The sequence below is a fragment of the Hyla sarda genome, chromosome 5 (genome assembly GCF_029499605.1).
Source record: "Hyla sarda isolate aHylSar1 chromosome 5, aHylSar1.hap1, whole genome shotgun sequence".
Taxonomy (NCBI): Eukaryota; Metazoa; Chordata; class Amphibia; order Anura; family Hylidae; genus Hyla; species Hyla sarda.
Window position 1 is genome coordinate 56,137,031 of NC_079193.1, and position 22,374 is coordinate 56,159,404.

Genomic DNA, 22,374 nt, shown 5'->3' on the forward strand with positions numbered 1-22,374 from the left:
TAAGGAACATAGCACACTGTTCACAAACAGATACAAGAACAAAGGACAAAGATCAGACCAACCAAATAGGATATAAATATAGGACACTGTTCATACTGGACACAGGACTAGGAAAAGGATGAGTCAAAATAGACTCCAAGAACTAAACAGGAACAAGCTCAATCCCGCAGATAACCTCTGGTAGACAAAGGAATAATCAATACCCCAGAGTCCCCTACACAAAGGTAAAAGGGATCTATTGCTAAACAGGAATAAACACAATACCCCAGAACCACCAGAAGACACAGGAATGTATTGATACTAGAACGCAATCTCCCAGAGTCCACCATAGAACAAGGAGATCTCTTGTAGTGTTGAGCGGCATAGGCCATGTTCGAATTAGCGAATATATGGACGAATATTCACGAAATATCGTGAATTTGAATATGGCCCCTGCCACTCATCACTGCTAAAGACAGCTTTCCTTGCTAAAGCTTTCAAAGCTGTTTACTGTCAACATTTTAAACCAGGGGAATGAAGTAGGTGTGAATGCATTTTATGTTCTTATTTGGTCCTCTGATACCATTTGTGTGCATTACTGCTGATAGAGGACACCCCGGAAGAAGCCCTGAGCGTGGTCACCCCGGGTGGTCGGAGCACGCCATCTGTACCTGTTCCACTTGGTAATAATTTTTTTTTTCATGTGTTGCACTTTATTCTATTGTACTGTGTTGCATGCTCAGACGTAAAGGGCACAACCGTAGAGAATAAGGGGTAAAGTGGAACATAGAACAAATGCAGTTATTCTTTTCTTAATTTTTTTTTTAATGAAGTAAACGAGATAAAGGTAAGCAATGACTTTTCCTCAGTCTGAAGCGCGGTCCTCATCGGCAGGAAGCAGTGAGGAGGAGGAGGATGACGGAGGTTCTGATTCCATCTCTGCTTCTTTTTCGTCCCTCTCTATATATAGGGCCGTGGCCATGAAGAAGGCCCCTCCGATGACTGCCATTATGGTGCAGGTCATGAGGGCATACTCCAGGCTGCGGTATTTCAGAAGAGGGGATTTGGCATATCCTCGTTCGTAGGTGTCAGATATCAGGCCGATGAGGTACGGGCTGCCGGCGTCACCTAGGAGGTGATAGATTGTCATCTGCACGGCCAGGGCTGAAGATCTCCTCCACGGAGTTACTACTTTTAGTATAATGTCAGATATGAGGGTGAAATTTACTGACAGAAGCGTCTCTCCGATGAAGATGAAGATGTTGGTGGCAACGAGGCTGATGTTGCCAAAAGTCAATGCCAACAGAAGAAAAGGGGCGGAGAGCATCATCGCGCATCCACACACAAGCGGGTCTGCCCGTGGGTTGGATTTGCGATATCTTTTATTTATCTCCGTCCCTGCTACAACTCCCAGAATGCCGGAAACGACTGTAACCACACCAAATATTAGGATGTCGTGATAGTCACACGGTTCAGCACGGCAAGGGTCCTTCTCTTGTAGGAGTGTTCGTGCGTGGGTCAGGTATGACGGACCCCATACACCTATGGCTCCCACTATGAAGGATACAGCCGTCGATCCCAGGGTGGTTAACATGAAGCTTCGATTTTTAAATAGTTTTTTCAGATCTGTCGCCCATTTGGCAAACTTCTGGGATTTGTTGTTCTTCTTCCCGTTTGTAGTCGTTCTTGGAAGCTCCTTTGTGACCAAAATCATCAAAGCCACAGCTATGAGGCCCAGGCCAGGGGTGACCCGAAACGCCCAGTGCCAATCACCCCTTGCTGCATCAGTCACTTTGGGCCCGATGATGTATCCTAGTCCGCAGCCTACAGGTATGACGGAGTAAAACACGTTCAGCATGCGGGTCCGCTGGTCACTTGTAAAAAGGTCTGCAATGATGGAGGGGGCGATGGTGCAGAAAGTCGCCTCTCCGGCTCCAACCAGTCCACTCGTCAGCAGGAAGAGCAGGAAGTACCCGTCAGGGATGAATGACAGGGTAAGTGTCATGCTCAGCCAAACGATGACTCCTGCGCAAACAGTATATTTCTTATTACAGTGGTCGCCCAAATATCCGGCAATTGGTGCGACCAGCACGTAGCTTCCAATGAACAATGTATTCAATAAGCCAGACAGACTAGCATTGGTGTCATATGCTTTCTGTATATAAGGCAGCACCCCCGCCACGCTGGAGCGATTTGCATAGATGAGCAAATTAACAAAGGCGAGGATCACTACGGTGATGATGGAACGTGCGGTGGACATCACGCTTAGAGATGACAGGTTCTGCCTCTCAGGGATATCGCCATTTTCTACATCCATATCACTATGGTCCTCCATTGCTTCTTCCTCCTCCTTCAGCAATGGGTCTTGTGGAGAGGCCATGGTCACAGGTCAGAGCCTGAAAACACTAGAGAGAGAGAGATAAGTGAACACATTAGACAACATGTCATCATTCCTGTCATTATACAATAGATCCTTCATACAGAGCAGAAATGTCCAGCACAGAACCACAAGATAACACTAAGACCATCGCAGTCTCAGAAGAAGACGCTTCTCTATAAGTGTTTTATATGGAGACGTCTTCCCTGAGGTTTCCAGTGTCTGATAACCCTGAACCTGTCCGGTCCTAGTAATATCTGATAAACCTGAACCTGTCCGGTACTAGTTATATCTGATAACCCTGAACCTGTCCGGTCCTAGTAATATCTGATAACCCTGAACCTGTCCGGTCCTAGTAATATCTGATAACCCTGAACCTGTCCGGTCCTAGTAATATCTGATAACCCTAAACCTGTCCGGTCCTAGTAATATCTGATAACCCTGAATCTGTCCGGTCCTAGTAATATCTGATAACCCTGAACCTGTCCGGTCCTAGTAATATCTGATAACCCTGAACCTGTCCGGTCCTAGTAATATCTGATATCCCTAAACCTGTTCGGTCCTACTAATATCTGATAACCCTGAACCTGTCCAGTCCTAGTAATATCTAATAACCCTGAACCTGTCCGGTCCTAGTAATATCTGATAACCCTGAACCTGTCCGGTCCTAGTAATATCTGATAACCCTGAACCTGTCCGGTCCTAGTAATATCTGATAACCCTGAACCTGTCCGGTCCTAGTAATATCTGATAACCCTGAACCTGTCCGGTCCTAGTAATATCTGATAAACCTGAACCTCTCTGGTCATAGTAATATCTGATAACCCTGAATCTGTCCCAGTAATGGCGGATTATAAGGGCTTGGCTGTATGGTCACTGGGCCATGTGAACTTCATACTGTAGATACAATTGGGCTATCCTGCTATATACATTTACTAATAATGAACCTACCCCACCTCATTGGGATCTATCCGTCCCCTATATGACTTTCTGCCACTAGTTGATTTGAAAATTTTCCCTTTCGGAGTACCCGGAGTATTTCTATTGTTAGTACACACAGAATTCTATTATATACTTATTATATTTCTGCCCTAATCTTTCTGTTATTCTTTTACTACACCACCAAATCTTTCTCATAGACTTATATCTTTTAGAACTTCATGAATTAGGACTCTTTTTCTTGGGGGCTTTTTTGGGCATAATTGCATTTTAGCAGTTTTTCAAGAAAAAGCTCTGGTCATGATACTATCTGTGTGTTGTATTATGTTTAATGCCTAAGCCAAGTATTGTCACAATGCTATGAGAAATATAACTTTTGTTATTTCTTTTGGAAATTAATTTCTTGTTTTTTTTTTGCTTAAAAAAAAAAGCAACAGCAAAAAAAAAAAACTGTCAAACAAAAAGCCCTGTGTATGTATGAATAGAAGAGGCTGAGACTTACCTTGTGGTTCTCTCTTCAGACAAGGAACGGTCAAAATCTTGAATTCTCTATCGCAAATAGAAACTCTCTAACAAACACTTTGCACCACAGGTTGTGAATGCAAAACACACTGAAGAGACTGCAGCCGGCGCGCACCTCCTTGTACAGCTTACGGTGACATCATCCCAAGCATGTGTGACATCACAGGGTTCTAAACCATCTTCAGGTATGTGCATATCTGTATAGTAAATGTGAGTAGCCATATTAGTCCAGTGATGCAGATTGTAATATCTTTTTTATTGGACTAACAGAATTTTGTAGAGACAAACTTTTGGGATTCCTCCCTGATAATTTATAAAGTCCTTTGATCATTAGTCCTTGACTATTGGACTTGATAAAGGGAGGAATCCTGAAAGCTTGTCTCTACAAAATTCTGTTAGTCCAATAAAAAAGGTATTACAAGAGACTGCAACATATTTTTTGATTTGTGTGTGTATATATATATATATATATATATATATATATATATATATATATAGTTCCAAGCGTGCGTAGGTGCCTCCAGCCAGGGTCCGTGTCCAGGATTCTGCATACGTAGTTCCAAGGAAAATGCTGTGGCACTCAAGGTATGGTGAAAAAATGAAAACTATTTATTCATCCCAAATGTGCAAAGAGCAACGTTTCAATGGTCTCACACCATCATTATCAAGCCACTTGATAATGATGGTGTGAGATCATCGAAACGTCGCTCTTTGCACATTTGGGATGAATAAATAGTTTTCATTTTTTCACCATACCTTGAGTGCCACAGCATTTTCCTTGGAACTACGTATGCAGAATCCTGGACCCGGATCCTAGCTGGAGGCACCTACGCACGCTTTAGGAGTGCTGCTTTCTTCTTTGACATATATATATATATATATATATATATATATATATATATATATATATATATTAATATACACCTAGAAATACATCAAGTACATAAAAACATCTTTTAGAAAAATATTTCTCCAGGCCTGCCGAGTATATCCCCGTACTTCACAGTGTATTCTTAGTTTATATATTTTAATCTTTTGACCTTTTAACCCCACTAGGACCAAGGGCATCCTGGGACTTAAAGGGGTATTCCAGGCCAAAACTTTTTTTATATATATCAACTGGCTCCAGAAAGTTAAACAGATTTGTAAATTACTTCTATTAAAAAATCTTAATCCTTTCAGTACTTATGACCTTCTGAAGTTAAGGTTGTTTTTTTCTGTCTAAGTCCTCTCTGATGACACCTGTCTCGGGCAACGCCCAGTTTAGAAGCAAATCCCCATAGCAAACCTCTTCTAAACTGGGCATTTCCCAAGACAGGTGTCATCAGAGAGCACTTAGGCAGAAAATAACAACCTTAACTTCAGAAGTACTGAAAGGGTTAAGATTTTTTAATAGAAGTAATTTACAAATCTGTTTAACTTTCTGGAGCCAGTTGATATATATAAAAAAGTTTTTGCCTGGAATACCCCTTTAAGATTGAACCGATTATTATTGATATATGTCATGAATGCATCAACGGTCAGATGGTCGGACGACCAAATGATGACCACATCGTCTACATACCTCCCATACCATGCGAGGCATGTGGAAAATGGATTGGTGTCAGAAAAAATAAACTGCTCCTCCCACCAAAAAACAAAAAGCTTAGCCCGAGCTGGTGATGACTTTGCTCCCATTGAAGCACCCGTGCGCTGCAAATAAAAATTGTTACCAAACATAAAATAATTGTGTTTTAACACAAAATCTACCACCTCAATAATGTAATGTCTCAAATCCACAGAATATTTAGAAAATCTCATCAGTATATCCGAGATAGCTGATAATGCCAGGTTTTTCGGAATACTGGAATAGAGCCATTCAATGTCGCAAGTAAGCCACGACAGAGAATCGCTCCATGTGAATTTAGTTCTTCTGACCAGGAGTTTACTAAAAATTCAGATTGTTCAGATACCACGGACACTAGCGGGGACTCAGAACCGCAATATGTGAACACTCACAAGAATCGCAATGCGAGAAGACAGTCAAAAAACGAGGAAGGCGCGGTGGCAGAAAACATAGGAAGAAGAGCTTCGGAGTGTAACAAGGACAAACGGAAAAAGTAATAAAAGAGGATTTTCAAGTCATTAACATTTCTGCACAAATCATTACAGATGAAGAAACCTCGGTCCTGTGGAAAGGACTGGGTTTCTCTCCTACACATCATTTTGATGTTTATCGGACAATTTTGGATATAAATAAATTTGTGAGAACTTTAACAGTTAAGAAACATTTTTTTTGTGGAAAATGCTGATGAACCATCGGACCCACCTCAACTTTCTATAAACCCTGATTTACCACTAATGCATACGTTAGCAGAACAAATTGCTTTTAGAGATCTCTGTCTCCTTGAAAATAGTGGGATATCAATTTGTGATGAAGTGAATACTGCACATACCTTGTCCACTAAAAACCAAAATTTTTACCCCATACAGACCAGACCAGCAATTTTTGATTGGTTCCAGGACCTTATCATGAAAGATTTGGTTAATCTACAATCAAAAGTAATGTCCAATACAACTCGTCCTAATTTGAATAAAAAGGAGGCTGCTGCCATAAAGAAATTAAAGAAAAACTAAAATTTGACGGTCCGATACGCCGATAAAGGCGGCTCGGTAGTATGTATGGACACGGGAATGTATATCAATTTAAATGAAAATCTACAATCTGATGATAAAACTTACCTTAAACTTTGTGGGGATGCCACTGAACCTTTTAAAAAAGAACTGTTGACTCTGTTGGAAGAGGGGAAAGCCAGATCTATTTTGACCCAAAAAGAAGTGGATTATATTTTCGTGCCTGCTCCAATTATTCCTATCTTCCACTCGCTACCCAAGCTGCATAAGGACCGATACTCGCTGCCGATGCGTCCGATCGTGGCGGGGATCGGATCCCTTAACGAGCACCTATGCGAGTGGTTGGACTCAGTACTGCAACCTCTGGTTATGCAATGCCCAAGTTATATCAAGGACACTAAGCACTTGCTAAAAATCATGGATGAATTCACATGGAGCGATTCTCTGTCGTGGCTTACTTGCGACATTGAATCGCTCTATTCCAGTATTCCGAAAAACCTGGCATTATCAGCTATCTCGGATATACTGATGAGATTTTCTAAATATTCTGTGGATTTGAGACATTACATTATTGAGGTGGTAGATTTTGTGTTAAAACACAATTATTTTATGTTTGGTAACAATTTTTATTTGCAGCGCACGGGTGCTTCAATGGGAGCAAAGTCATCACCAGCTCGGGCTAAGCTTTTTGTTTTTTGGTGGGAGGAGCAGTTTTTCTGACACCAATCCATTTTCCACATGCCTCGCATGGTATGGGAGGTATGTATCCGATGTGTTCATCATTTGGTCGTCTGACCATCTGACCGTTGATGCATTCATGACATATATCAATAATAATCGGTTCAATCTTACATTTACCCACACATGGTGTAAAAGTGAAACCCCCTTTTTGGATGTCATATTACGTGGCAACCCTGATACAACTAAAATTGAGGTTGATCCTTACAGAAAAAAGATATCAGGCAATACCATCCTAAGGGCGAATTCATGACATTCCAAACAAACAGTAAGAGCCATACCAGTAGGGGAACTTATACGAATTAAGCGGAACAGTTCTTCGGCCGAGGTGTACCACAGGGAAGCTGATGCAGCATGCACACGCCTGGCGGCTCGAGGTTACCCTGAATGGCTCTTGAAAAAAGCTTGGTCGATAGTGGATCCTATGGATCGAAAATCCCTTTTTACAAGTAAGCAACCAACTGAATCACAAGATTGTCCTACATTTGTCACCACGTACAGTCCAGAATTTAATGACATCAAACGCATTGTAATTAAACACTTACCTTTGCTATCAACAGATCCCACAGTACGAGAGATTATAAAGTCAGGTGTGAGATGTGCAGTGAGGCGGGCACCTACTCTATCCAATCTCCTTGTTCCCAGTATGGTGGACACGGCTAGTGTTACCACCCAGTGGATTAGCACCAAGGGCTTCCACAAGTGCGGTAAATCGCGGTGTGCGGTATGTCCCTTTGCCGAAAAATGCCAGAAAATAGAAGGTACGATGGATGGCAAATGCCATGTCATTTACAACTTTATAAACTGTGATAGCACTTTTGCTGTATATAAAATCATGTGCACACAATGTCACTTAACATATGTGGGTTCCACCAAAAGGTCCCTTAAAAAACGCATGCAAGAGCACATTAGTCATGCTGCTGGCCCTTTAAGCTCGAACATTTCTAACATATCTAAACATTTTCTAATATGTCATAATTCAGACACCACTTCCCTCAGGTTCTCATGCATTGAGAAGGTGAAGCTAAATAAAAGGGGAGGTGACCATATTCGATCCCTCCACAATAGGGATATCATGTGGATTTATCTTTTGAATTGCATTCAACCCCATGGTCTAAATAGCAAAACAGATTTAATATTACATTACTGATATGTCTCCGAATAATTTATCTGTGTTTGGTCCCATGTTTTTGTTTTAATCACGTGCACATGTGATGTGGACCTGTCCCTCCCCTTCCTGTGGGAATGGGGAATAAGCCCTGGAGTATATAAGGGTGCCTCATTTGAGGATCTACAGGCTATGAGTAAGGATCGATAGATCAGAAACGCGTCAGCCATGCTTGGGACCCCCCTCTGTTTGTGCAATATTTCATATTTTTGATATGTTCACTGTTTGTCTGCCACCGTGAAGGCTTTTAAGGAAGAACCCTGAATAAAGACGGACATTTTACTTCTACTTGCTGGCTTTTTTAGTATTTTATTTTAGTTTTATCCACTGTGCCAGGGATGAAAATTATTCCAAAAGAAACAAACTCAACTGTCTATGCTCCCCTGTTGCTCCAATATTGGTGTCCCATTCTCTGTTCGCCGCCTTCTGCTTTTCCTGCAGGTCAGTGAATCACCGTGCGCTCAGTGTCATCATTGTTTCAGCACCAGTTTTACAAATCAGTGTGCCTCCAGTGTTACACCAGTGTTTACAAATGAGTGTGCCTCCAGCTGTTGCAAAACTATAACTTCCAGCATGCCTTGACAGCTAGAGACTGTCCGGGAATGCTGGGAGTTGTAGTTTTGAAACATCTGGAGGTCTGCAGGTTGAAGACCACTGTATCAGACATTGACAAGCGGTGATGATGATGATGACATGTGGTGATGATGACAAGGGGATGATGAAGGGGCGGTGTGTGGGATTATGACAAGGGGATGATGAAGGGGGGGGTGTGGAATGATGACAGGGGGATGATGAAGGGGGGGGGGTGCGGGATAATGACAAGGGGATGATGAAGGGGGGGTGTGGGATGATGACAGGGGGATGATGAAGGGGGGGTGTGGGATGATGACAAGAGGATGATGATAAGGGGATGATGAAGGGGGGTGGCGATGATGACAAGGGGATGATGACAAGGGGATGATGAAGGGGGTGTGTGGGATGATGACAAGGGGATGATGAAGGGGGGTGGGGATGATGACAAGGGGATGATGAAGGGGGGTGTGGGATGATGACAAGGGGATGATGACAAGGGGGTGTGGGATGATGAAGGGGGGATGATGACAGGCGGTGATGATGAAGGGGGGATGATGAAGGGGGGATGATGACAGGGTGATGATGACAGGGTGATGATGATGAGGGTGTTAATGACGGGGGTCTGGATGATGACAAGGGGATGATGACAAGGGGATGATGAAGGGGGTGTGTGGGATGATGACAAGGGGATGATGAAGGGGGGTGGGGATGATGACAAGGGGATGATGAAGGGGGGTGTGGGATGATGACAAGGGGATGATGACAAGGGGGTGTGGGATGATGAAGGGGGGATGATGACAGGCGGTGATGATGAAGGGGGGATGATGAAGGGGGGATGATGACAGGGTGATGATGACAGGGTGATGATGATGAGGGTGTTAATGACGGGGGTCTGGATGATGACAGGGGGGGATGATGTATTTCCCACCCTAGGCTTATACTCGAGTCAATAACTTTTCCTGGGATTTTGGGGTGAAATTAGGGGCCTCGGCTTATATTCGGGTCGGCTTATACTCGAGTATATACGGTAACCTACCTACCTAGCGGCAAACCTTTTACTTGCCTTCCTACCAACTGAACTTACTATCTGCCTAGATAACTTGTAAACTTACTACTTGCCTACCTACTTAGAGAATGTTCTACTTACCTAATTTACTACTTGCAAACGTACTACCTGCTTACCTAGCAAACATATTACTTGGGTGGGGGGGGGGGGGCCCAGGCATATTCTTTGCACAGGGGCCCTCTGTTGTCTGTGTCCGCCTCTGGCACAACCCCCCCCCCCCTTTTTTTTTGTCTTTTCCTTTAAAAATTCTTGGGCACTATTTTGCCTTTATTTCAGTACTCACTTACCCTTACCTTTCAGCATGCAACTCATACTTTGTATATGGTACTTGGATTTATTGTATTACAGATAATACTGTGGTCACATTCGTTATACATGCTTCCACTCCCTGTTCGGTTTTCTAATATTATTAGGCGTGGATCAGTCATGTACAGGAACGTTTTAAGTATATGAGAGTCCAAAAAGTCCTAAAGGAATATACAGGTTGACACCACACCTCTAACTGATTGAATGGAAAACAGAAACACAGAGAGCTTGAATAATAAGCTAGAGAGAGGTGGTCAGCTACATTAAGGAGGAATAGTAGCAGCACTCACCCATATGTTAAAACTTCAATTCTTAATTTTTTTGTCTTTAAAGGTTTGGTAGGTCCCCAGATGAAAATGCAGTAGTCAGGCAACAGCTGTTTTGCGCTTTATTTAGCGTTTTCTCAAGCATCAACTATCTCACTGAAGAGGGCAGTATTGAACCTGCTGCATCCATGGGAATTATCAATTTGGCCTCTCTTTGTAACAGGAGTTTATATACCCAGCTCTCTGACATTACTACTATGGACATTTCTTACATATTTGGATGTAAGGATGAAACACAGATGTTTCCAGTACCGCATGAACAAATTGTGTCTCCTCCATAAGCCCCCCCGTCAGCCCCGTCTCCTTCATTCATATTCTAATGAAGGCCACAGGCTCACTGGTAGCCTTCATTAGCATAATAATGAAAAGTAGAGGGCTGACGGGGGAATATGGAGGAGACTCTGGAGCTCAGCCAGCCGGCTCCCCGCCTCCAGAAACCAGCATCTAACCAACCGATTTTAGTGAGTAACCCATCATTTTACAGCTGTCTAACTGCACTATTACCCAGTATACTGGGTTTAATGCAGTGAACTAGCTGTTAGATTCTCTTAAAAAGGAGAAAAAAAATGTTAGGATTCGGCAGGCTGGATGTGGATCCTCTGTGTTAGCGAGGGATTGGCGTGGACCGTACCGGTGGACCGGTTCTAGGTTGCTACTGGTATTCACCAGAGCCCGCTGCAAAGCTGGATGGTCTTGCTGCGGTGGTAGCAACCAGGTCGTATCCACCGGCAACGGCTCAACCTCGCTGACTGCTGAGAAGGCGTGGGACAAAAGGACTAGACAGAGGCGAGGTCAGACGTAGCAGAAGGTCAGGGGAGGCGGCAAGGTTCGTAGTCAATGGTGATAGCAGAAGGTCGGGAAACACTGGTATGGCAAACACAGGAAATGCTTTCTCTAGGCACAAGGGCAACAAGATCCGGCAATGCTTGGAAGGGGAAGTGAGGTTATATGAGCAAGGAGCAGGTGGAAGCTAATTACAGTGATTGGGCCAGGCACCAATCAGTGGTGCACTGGCCCTTTAAATCTTAGAGAGCTGGCGCGCACGCGCCCTAGAGAGCGGACCCGCGCGCGCCAGGACGTGACAGTCGGGGACCAGGACAGGTGAGTAGCTTGGGATGCGATTCGCGAGCGGGCGCGTCCCGCAATGCGAATCGCATCCCCGCCGGCAGTGTCAGTGCAGCGCTCCCGGTCAGCGGGTCTGACCGGGGCGCTGCAGGGAGGAAAACGCCACGAGCGCTCCGGGGAAGAGCAGGGACCCGGAGCGCTCGGCGTAACAATAAACAGGTTTTTTTTCTCTGGTATTTTTTTTTTCCTGTTTATTTTTTGTTCGACATGTCTATGGGCTTTTTCAAGGGTTTCGTTTGGCATTTTATGTGGCTTTCTGTAGCCTGCTGTCACAATCCTGTAATTGTCTACCTTTACAAGACTCTGTATTTTAATATATTTTTTATGTAAGTTTTATATTCATAGTATTAACAAATAATAAAATGTCAACCACAAAAAGTAAAAACATTTGTACACACTGTGCAAATGGTTCTTCTTGCTGTAAACATACTCTATTTCAAAGATTGACTGATACAAATTAGCAAAAAGTACATTAGACCGGCGTCCCCATCACTATACCTTTTTATACCATTTGTCTTTGAGTTGAAAAACATTATTAGTCACAACAAAGTCCAATGCATCACATACAAACTCTATAAATAGATCTTCTTTATTTGCTTTATAATGCATTCCATCATATCTTAAGGATACAAATGATCTATTAAAAGCTTGTAAAAGGTTTTTTGGCAAGAAGATTTCATAGCTAGGGCATTCAAGCACAATGGCAAATATTAACAAACAAACTAAAGATGAAAAAAGATAGAATTAAGATTTTAACATATGGTGAGTGCTGCTGCTATTCCCAAATGTGAATGTATGTATAATGAGTATGTTAACACGATGAAATCTCCACACATGGAATTCCTATCAGGAACTCCACTTGAAGAATCCATCTGGCATCACGCCGACGTCACCATTTACGACAAAGCGGTCCGCACATAATTTTGTCGAAAGAATGAACAGGTTAATTATTTCTGCGGAATTCTCCACCTCTAAAATCCCACAGTGTAAATGGGTCCGCTCACGACTAGAGATGAGCGAACTTTCAGTAAATTCGATTTGTCACAAACTTCTCAGCTCGGCGGTTGCTGGCTTTTCCTGCATAAATTAGTTCAGCTTTCGGGTGCTCCGGTGGGCTGGAAAAGGTGGATACAGTCCTAGGAAAGAGTCTTCTAGGACTGTATCCACCTTTTCCAGCCCACGGGAGCACCGGAAAGCTGAACTAATTTATGCAGGAAAAGTCATCAACTGCAGAGCTGAGAAGTTCGTGACGAATCGAATTTACTGTAAGTTCGCTCATCTCTACTCACGACCCATTCACACCCATGTTAAATAGAATCTGACAGCTAGTTAACCTGCACTAAACCCAGTACACTGGGTTATAGTGCAGGTTAAAAGATGTAAAATGAGGGGTTACTTACTTAAATCCGTTGGTTAGATGCTGCGTTCTTCTTGTAAACAGTTTTACTCGTAATGCACCACAGCACACATTGGAGGCGGGGAGCCGGCAGGGTAAGCTCCCCTGTCTCCTCCATAGCCCCCCATTTGCCCCACCCCCTTTATTATTATGCTAATGAAGGGTTCAGAGCTCTCACCCGTGGCATTTACTAGCATATGAATGAAGGGGGCGGGGGCCAACAGGGGAATATGGAAGGGCTCAGCCAGCCGCCTCCCCGCCTCTAATGTGCACTGGGGCACATTAGGAATTAAGCTGTTTTCAGGAAGAACACAGCATCTAACCTATTGATTTGAGTGAATAACCCATAATTTTACAGCTATTCACCCGCACTATAACCAAGTATACTGGGTTTAGTCTAGGTGAAGTAGCTGTCAGATTCTCTTTAAGGATCACACATTCTGCAGCGCAATTCCGTTCGCAGAAATTCTGTAGTCTGTACATGCCTTTACAGTTGATGAACATCTCTATAATTGATAGCATACTTTCAAACAAAGCATCATTGTAATGTCTTGTTCACATCAGGGATACTTTCATGGTATACATCAGAGTATTCACTTTAACAGATTTAAAGGAATACTCTGATGAAAATTTACTTATCCCTTATCCACAGGATAGGGGGATACGTAGCTGATCGTGGGGGGGGGGGGGCGTCCGACCCCTGGAACCCTCTGCGATCTCCAGGACGGGACCCCGGTGCCTTCAGTGAGAACCGCGTGTTGTCTACTGGTAGATGGCACACGCTCCATTCACTTCTATGGGAGTGCCAATGATGCCCTAGTGCTGTACCCGGGTCTTTTCGATGCTCCCATAGAAATAAATGGATAGGGGATAAGTAAATTTTTGCCGGAGATCTCTTTTAACATAGTATGTTAGTTTTGGTCTGTTCCCTCAACATGTACTTTTTTTAGTGTGACTTAAATACTTGATAACAATATTGTTATCTCCTTAAGTCAAATCCATGAGGTATTCTGGTTATACATAAAAAAGGACCGTATAAATGAACAGTTAAAAAAAGGACTATATTCAGTAATTCTGTTGTGTCAATCTAATATAGCACCCCAGTTGCACATTCTAGATATCCTGTAGAAACCATGCCTTTGTTTATTTTTTTACCCTCTATAATGTTGATTATTGGTACCTATACCCCAATTGGTGAGTTTTAGAGCTTGGTGGATTCTAGTGTTTAGGGCATTATCCTTGGAGATAATTTTTCAGTATGATCTGTTCAACAATTTATCTTACAGCATATTTTCGATATGAATAATTTATTTTAACCATATTTTCATGAATGTTTTTTCATGGGACATGGCTAAGTGCTGAACAAAGTGGATGCAGGATTCCTTGGCTTCCCTAGATTTCTGTCCCACGAAGTGTGCGAGCAGCCTGCTACCTCCTTGCTTCCGTTCATTAGTTCCCAAGTCAGGATCCCAGGACCCTAGCTACTAAGGAAGTTCAGATACAGGCTTCTTGAGGCCCTTCAGGTGTCTCCCCTCCCCTTGATCACTGCAACTTAGTTCTTGCCTTCATGAACTACCAGGCAAGTGCCATTGTCATCTAGGGGATGCCTCTCCTCTGCCTGTTACCTGGTGGGGTTTTATGTTAAGCGGGGAGGTTTTATGTTATGCTGGCCCAGATTTACATTAACTTACCTTGCCTGTTCCATTTTCTATTAGTAATGGCTCTAGATAGGGCTGCCTGTCATCTCCTGTTCATTATATTTTGGTCATGGATTTGGTTATGGTCAGGGGATGCCGGTGGGTGGTTCCTTCTGTAAACTCTCACATTACCTATTTGGATCTCATATTACTTTTCTTAACTTTTTCATCTCAATGGGATCTGTTAAGTTAGTCGAACCTCTCATTGTTTGGGCATGGGTGGATATGGGAGCATATCCTCTACCTATTTCAGATGATTCCATTCCACATTTCTCTTACTTATTTTAAGGAGTCAAGACACCTTGTAACATGCTTTGTGTAGGCTGGAGGTTCCCTCCCTGGTTATAATCATTTAATTGAGCCTTAACGCCCAGATTTTTCTAGCTATCATAAAGCAGTGTTTTTGGACATACATCCTACATTGGTTCCATCATAGTGACTCTAAACTATTTATTGTGGCTCTTGCCATCCCACAGACCCAAGCCTTTTTGTTGCTTTGTTCACCGCTTACCAAATCTTTGGTTACTGGGATGGACAAAATTGTGTCTCTCCACCTTTCTTTCCCCCTGACCCCTATATTTGATAATTCAGCATGTCTATGGATGCTTCACAGCATTTGGGTATACCTTTCTCCTGTGACATAACATGTTAAAACAGATGTTCCCCCTAATCTCTGCTTCATGTTATAGATGTGGCAAAGAAGAGGGTACTCACCTTCATATCTGGTGGACATGTAAACTCATCACGAGTTTCGGGTCAGCACTAAATCAATTATATGCCCGGGCCCTAAAGATGGGCTCATTGGTACCTGTCCGTCACTCTGCTTTACATTCTCTACATTCTCCCAGGTGCAGGGGATAAGTATACTTATATATATATTTTTTTTAGGCGGTGAGATTAGTTATCCTTGGACACTGGAGATTCATCTTCCCTCCTGGAATGGTTGGTAGCATTTAACTTTCTTCAACCCATAGAGTCCATAGGTCAGCCTTTCTATATGAGGTACAATATTATTTGGAGACCATGTCATCTGTTTAAGAAATGCTTGGCCATTTAAACTTGGCTAGCTATCCTTCCCCTCATCCCCTCTTTAATCGATCAGAGCATACATTTCCCCTCCCCCTCCCTCCTATTGACACTTGAGCATTACTACAATCCTTCTGCTGCACAACATGTTTTTTTTCTTCTATTTGTTACTCTTTGATTGAACCATCCATGCCTTTTTTAACATTATTCTTGGAAAACCTAAATGAGATGAAAGTGATGCAGTACACAACATATTGCACACCTGCCTCCTGTGCAGTAAGTCATTTGTGAGTCATGGCCATTTACTGATTATACGTAATGAGAAACAATAGAGCACATATTGAGATGGTAATATTCTAGTGAACAGGGAAAGAAAACAACTTAACAAGGCCATTATCCCCAGAATACCAGCTTGATTTCCATACATTGTACATAGTTAAACCACCCACTAGCCGTCTGCATAAAAGATAACTCACGTTAAATTTGTATATTGCTTTCTCAGTGGCAGCGCACACAAGATGTTGGCACAGTGACCGATTCTCTGGAGAGTAGTTAACTAGATTATTGCGAGGAAAAATACTATCTTTGTCAGAACACTCTAAGAAATCAAAGTAAACTAAACGTTAAAGTGGTTCTCTCGGAATCATAATTTTGTTCCAGCACCAAAAGTAAAAAGACGTTCTAATTTTTAAACAAACTAAAAAACAAAACAAAAACACAATGTCCATAAGGATAGAAGGCATGGCACTGTGGCTCCTCTACGTCAAATTACTGCCAGGGGGATCGGTGTAAACTCTCATGGGGGGTGCTGCACCAGAACATAGCAAATATACTCCAACAGTGTAGCAAGAAAGAAAAGTTGCACTCACCCATTTATTCAAAAACACATATAGTACAGCGGGAAGATTGAGAGACAAATGACAGGACTACACCTAGGTGTAAATGCACGCCCTGGAGCATTAAATGATTATGAAGCGAGTGCAGGAGCTGCACTCCCTTCATAATGGTGACGAGGCGTACAAAACGGTTTTGTGGAGGTGCTGCACAACAAGAACATGAAGCGAGGACTCGAGCAGCACAGGACAATAAAATGTTTTTATCGGTATAACGTGGACAATGCGTTTCGGCATGAACTCATGCCTTCCTCAGGTTCACTTACAGTGCCCAAATTGATGCTTGTGGTAGTACTGTAGAGCTGGTCAGAGGTCCTGTGTGCGTCTGTGCTGCCGCATCTGTGTTTAATTATAGAAAAACTATATAACTTGGGTATTGTTTAGTCTTTCTGACCCATGGAACAAGGAGAACATTTCATTTTTACCATGAAGTGCACTGCCTGAAAACAATTTTAAGGCAACATGTAAGATATTGTTACAAAGTACAATTGGTCACGCAAAAAAAATACGCCTTATATGGGTCTGTAGATGCAAAAATGAAAGAGTTATGGCTCTAACAGTGCGAGAAAGAAAAAATCTAAATGCAAAAAATCTAAATCGGCTGTGTCCTCAAGGCCAAATAGGCCATGTTCTTAAGGGGTTAGGCTAAACTTATAAGTCCAAGAAACACACTTCCCATAGGTTTTGTTGCATGTCTTATTTCAGCTGAAATCCGTGTAGCTGAAGTGTAAGGGGGGGTGTGTGTTAGAGGGGTATTTCAGGATTTTTTTTTTAAATTTGACTTAAAGGAGAACTCCTTAAAGGAGAACTCCTTTAAGAGGAATGGGAAAATTGCCCGCCATACACCCGTCAGTAAAAAAATAAACAGGTACATACGTTCCTTCGCTCACCCGGTCCCTCCAGTAACCGGCTCCAGCCTCCGCCACGATCCTCTTCCTGGTTGCCGTTGGTCGGCAAGTCATACTGCACTCAGCCAATCACCGGCCGAGTCGGGACTTCGCTGCGGCCGGAGATTGGCTGAGTGCAGTATGACTCGCCGAACCACCGGCAACCAGGAAGAGGATCGCGGTGGAGGCCCGGAGCCGGTTACCGGAGGCACCGGGGGAGCGAGGGAAGGTATATACCTGTTTATTTTTTTACTGCCGAATGTATGGTGGGAAATTTTCCCATTCCAGAGTTCTCCTTTAACTACAGGGGCTGTAAAGTTTGTGTAGTTCATAATATAGTGTCTGTACCTGTATTTCATGGCTGGTCTTGCAATTCATTTGTAACCTTTGCCCCAATGTTCATTTTTATCAGCATGCAAAATGAGTATTGTCTCAGTTTTTTCCGGGTTGCTGTGCGGTCCAAGACATTACATTATCAGTTAGGTGTTGAAAGGGAGCCTACCTGAGCTTAAATGGGTGGAGCGACCGCTGGGTGCGAGGGAGATTATTCTACACAGGGCTGCAGGGAATTGTAGTTTCAAGCAGAGGACAGCATACAAGGCAGCTCAGCTGTGCTGCAATGGGTGGGGTGGATGATGTGTGGAAGGAAGAAAAGTGACCTCACACTTTGAAACAAGGGATCCTATGACTTTTAGTTGAAGAGAGGGAACTTCAACAGAAAATAGCCATTTCACAAAAAGAAAGCAACAGCCATTTAGCCCCAAGACAAGCACTGATCCTTCTTAAAGGGGTATTCCGCCCCTAGACATCTTATCCCCTATCCAAAGGATAGGGGATAAGAGGTCAGATCGCCACGGTCCCACTGCTGAGGATCCCCGGGATCCCCCGTAATGACGGGCGATACGGGGGACGGAGCAGCGTGACGTAATGGCGCCGCCCCTCGTGACATCACGGCCCGTCCCCTTAATGCAAGTCTATGGGAGGGGGCGTGGTGACTGTCACGTCCCCTCCCATAGACTTGTATTGAAAGGGGCGGGCCGTGACATCACGAGGGGGCGGAGCCGTGATGTAACGATGCTCCGGCCCCTGTACCGCCCATCATTACGTGCAGAGCGAACTCGCTCTGTGCTGTAATGATAGCGCGGTGCCGCAGCGGGGATCCCAGTGCTCCCCAGCAGCGGGACTGTGGCGATCTGACATCTTATCTCCTATCCTTTGGATAGGGGATAAGATGTCTAGGGGCGGAATACCCCTTTAAGCATGTCCATTACTGTCTGGCAGTTGGGTACTATAATCACCTTATGTTGGATAACCTATTTAACAAGCACAAATCTGCACAAGACTGTTTGGACCCTACATTGAAGCAGACTGGTTTCGTGAATGTCAGGAAAGTAGGAACAGAATTCTATGGTGATCAAAGTTTGGTTGAGTGGAACTTTTGGTTGTTGCGGATGTACTACTTATGCTAAAATGTGTTACACCCATGTGAATGATATATTATATCAAATTTAAATCTGTTGGGTGTTTATGAATTATACAAGAATGGTCAGGGTAAAAATAAATCATTCTGTTATGTCTAGTGCAGTGTCTAAGGGGGCAATGTACACAATATGGATTCTGCCTTTGGTTTTATAGAATCCAAAGCACTATTGATTGCCTGGGTTACACTGACATCAGTCTCTGTCATGGCCTAAAGGTAGACACATATGACCAACCCATAGTATAGGGCATAAGTGTCAGATTGCAGCCACTGGGTCCACTGGATCCAACACTGTGACACCCTGAGATTTCAAGAACAGGACCGATTCGCGCCCAGTAGATTGCTGTACTCAGCTGTCTCCGGCATTCCTTAGACAACGAATGTGGTGGCCTTGTGCATGTGAGACTTGTTGCACTGTTATGTGGTGCGTCTAGGGTCCTTGTACTTGAGCTCAAGGGGAGACCTAGCAGTTGGAACCCCCTCTAGATCTGACACTTATTCCCTATCCTATGGATATCATAAGTATTTAAAGGGGTACTCCGCCCCTAGACATCTTATCCCCTATCCAAAGGATAGGGGATAAGATGTCTGCGGGACCCCCGCAATCTCCTTTATGCACCCCGCATTCGCCCCGCATCGCCAGTCATCCGTCATGGAGCGAAGTTCACTCCGTGCACTGGATAAGATGTCTGGGAGAGAAGTACCCCTTTAAGTTGGACTATCCCTTTAATAAAAGTCCCACTGGAATCCCCATTAGTTTTTCGAATGAGAAATCAGTAGGAATGAATGTTTCATACATGTATCTGCTGAGGAGGTGGCAACCTGGATCTAACAGAGAAGCATCACACTGTCCAACTGCACAACAGGAGAAGTACGTCAAACTCTTAAGAAACAGACACCTAGTTGGGGTGTTTCTTTTACTGCATGTATACATGTATCCATACATATAAATGTATTGAACTCTCATGTATATAATAAATCATTTTGTTTAGACAATTTACAAGAGTTGGTTGTGCTCATAAAAATTCCTGACAACAGACATATCTTATGATAATCCTTTCTGATGTTCTGCATTCTAACATCTGTTTTCTTAAGGAAATTCTTCTTAATTTCCTTTAATAAATGTGATGGGTTCCTCAGTCAAAAGAGATCCCCAGCTTTAATTTGTTGCCTGTATTTATTGTTTTTACTATGTTAACTAGAGATCAGCGAAAACTAAATAGAGCTAAAACTTTAGAACTCGGTTCACTCAGAATTTCGCCTCAAATTATGTTCAGCGAATATTAGAACTTTTCCAGGTTTGCGTGAGCCAGGTAATAGTGTTATTATAGGAGAAGGGATGAGGAATACATGGTATTTTGGCCCCATTTTAGCATAAGATAAGGAAGTAGGAATACTGAGGTGAAGTCAAGGTAACCCAGAATAAAGTGATCCCTCAACTTACAATGGCCTCAACATACAATAGTTTTAACATATAATGGTCTTTTTTGGACCATTGTAACTTGAATCCAGACTCAACATACAATGCTATGGAATCTGTGAAACGTGTCAATGGCTGGAAGAACCGACCAATCAGAATGGACATTTCACTGGTAAAACCTGTGTATTCCTAAAGTGCATGCACTGACTGCTGTCTGATAGCACCTCCTACAGTACAGGGAGGCATTACATGTTCTGTACTCTTTACCTGTATTACTGAAGTGTATGCACTGACTGGTGTCTGGTAGCACCTCCTACAGTACAGGGAGGCATTACATGTTCTGTACTATTTAGCTGTATTACTGAAATGTATGCACTGACTGGTGTCTGGTAGTGCCCCCTACAGTACAGGGAGGTATTACATGTTCTGTACTACTCTTTACCTGTATTACTGAAGTGCATACACTGACTGGTGTCTGGTAGCGCCCTCTACAGTACAGGGAGGTATTAAATGTTCTTTACTCTTTACCTGTATTACTGAAGTGTATGCACTGACTGGTGTCTGGTAGCGCCCCATAAAGTACAGGGAGGTATTACATGTTTTCTACTCTTTACCTGTATTACTGAAGTGCATGCACTGACTGGTGTCTGGTAGCGCCCCCTACAGTACAGGGAGGTATTACATGTTCTGTACTCTTTACCTGTATTACTGAAGTGCATGCACTGACTGGTATCTGGTAGCGCCCCCTACAGTACAGGGAGGTATTACATGTTCTGTACACTTTACCAGTGCCAGGGTTAGCTTCTCCTTTGGACACCAAGTGGGGAGGCTCCATTTTACTTTTTTAGGACATTGCGTGTTCTGTACAGGACCCTGAAGAAGCTTCTGTCCTCTACATAGACCAGTGTTTCCCAAAGAGGTTGCCTCCAGCTGTTGCAAAACTACAATTGCCAGCATGTACGGAGTTGCAGTTTTGCAACAGCTGGAGGCAACCTGGTTGGGAAACACTGACAGACAGTGATTTACAGCTCCCAGCAGATCTTTCTTACTTTTATATGTAAGGATTTGCTTTATCTATATTAGTTATCTAATTATTTTTCTTTAATCCTCACTTTTCCTATTTTTGGATGACATTTTGGTGCCATTAGAACCAATTACCAGGTTTCCATAGAGTTATGGTCTCAACATACAATGGTTTTAACATACAATGGTCGTCCTGGAACCGATTAATATTGTAACTTGAGGGACCACTGTACTTTAAAACTAGCAGCAAGATCACATGACCACAGGTTAGCCACACATGAAATTATTTTGTGACAAAATAATGTCTGTTATTAATAACGGGCTATGATGGATTAAACAGGTAATGTAAAAATCCCATAGACTATAATGGAATTTTGTAACGGACGTTTTAAATGGTTTTGTTAACGGGTCATTATAACGGATCTTTAAAACAAAGAATTCTATAGTGTGAAAGGATAGCCTATAGCCTAAGGACTCAGCCCGTTTTTGCAATTCTGACCACTGTCACTTTTATGCATTAATAACTCTGGGATGCTTTTACCTTTTATTCAGATTTCGAGCTTGTTTTTTCGAAACATATTTTACTTTAACATAGTGGCAAATTTTCATCGTTACTTGCATCCTTTCTTGGTGAAAAATCCCCAAATTTCATGAAAATTTTGTAAATTGTGCATTTTTCTAACTTTGAAGCTCTCTGCTTGTGAGGAAAATGGACATTCCAAATAAATGATATATTGATTCACAAATAGAATATGTCTACTTTATGTTGGCATCATAAAGTTGGCATGTTATTACTTTTTGAAGACATTAGAGGGCTTCT

The 22,374-nt window shown here is 42.9% G+C and overlaps 1 protein-coding gene across 1 annotated transcript; it reads right to left on the reverse strand.

Annotated features, from left to right (window-relative positions):
- Nucleotides 1–791: 791 nt before the first annotated feature.
- On the reverse strand, nt 792–3,903 carry LOC130272521 (protein spinster homolog 1-like). Its single transcript, XM_056518374.1, has 2 exons — nt 3,798–3,903; nt 792–2,384 (listed from the first exon to the last, which is right to left on the reverse strand). The coding sequence occupies exon 2, from the start codon at nt 2,357–2,359 to the stop codon at nt 845–847; it is 1,515 nt and encodes a 504-aa protein (XP_056374349.1). The 5' UTR covers nt 2,360–2,384; nt 3,798–3,903; the 3' UTR covers nt 792–844.
- Between the last annotated feature and the right edge of the window lie 18,471 nt (nt 3,904–22,374).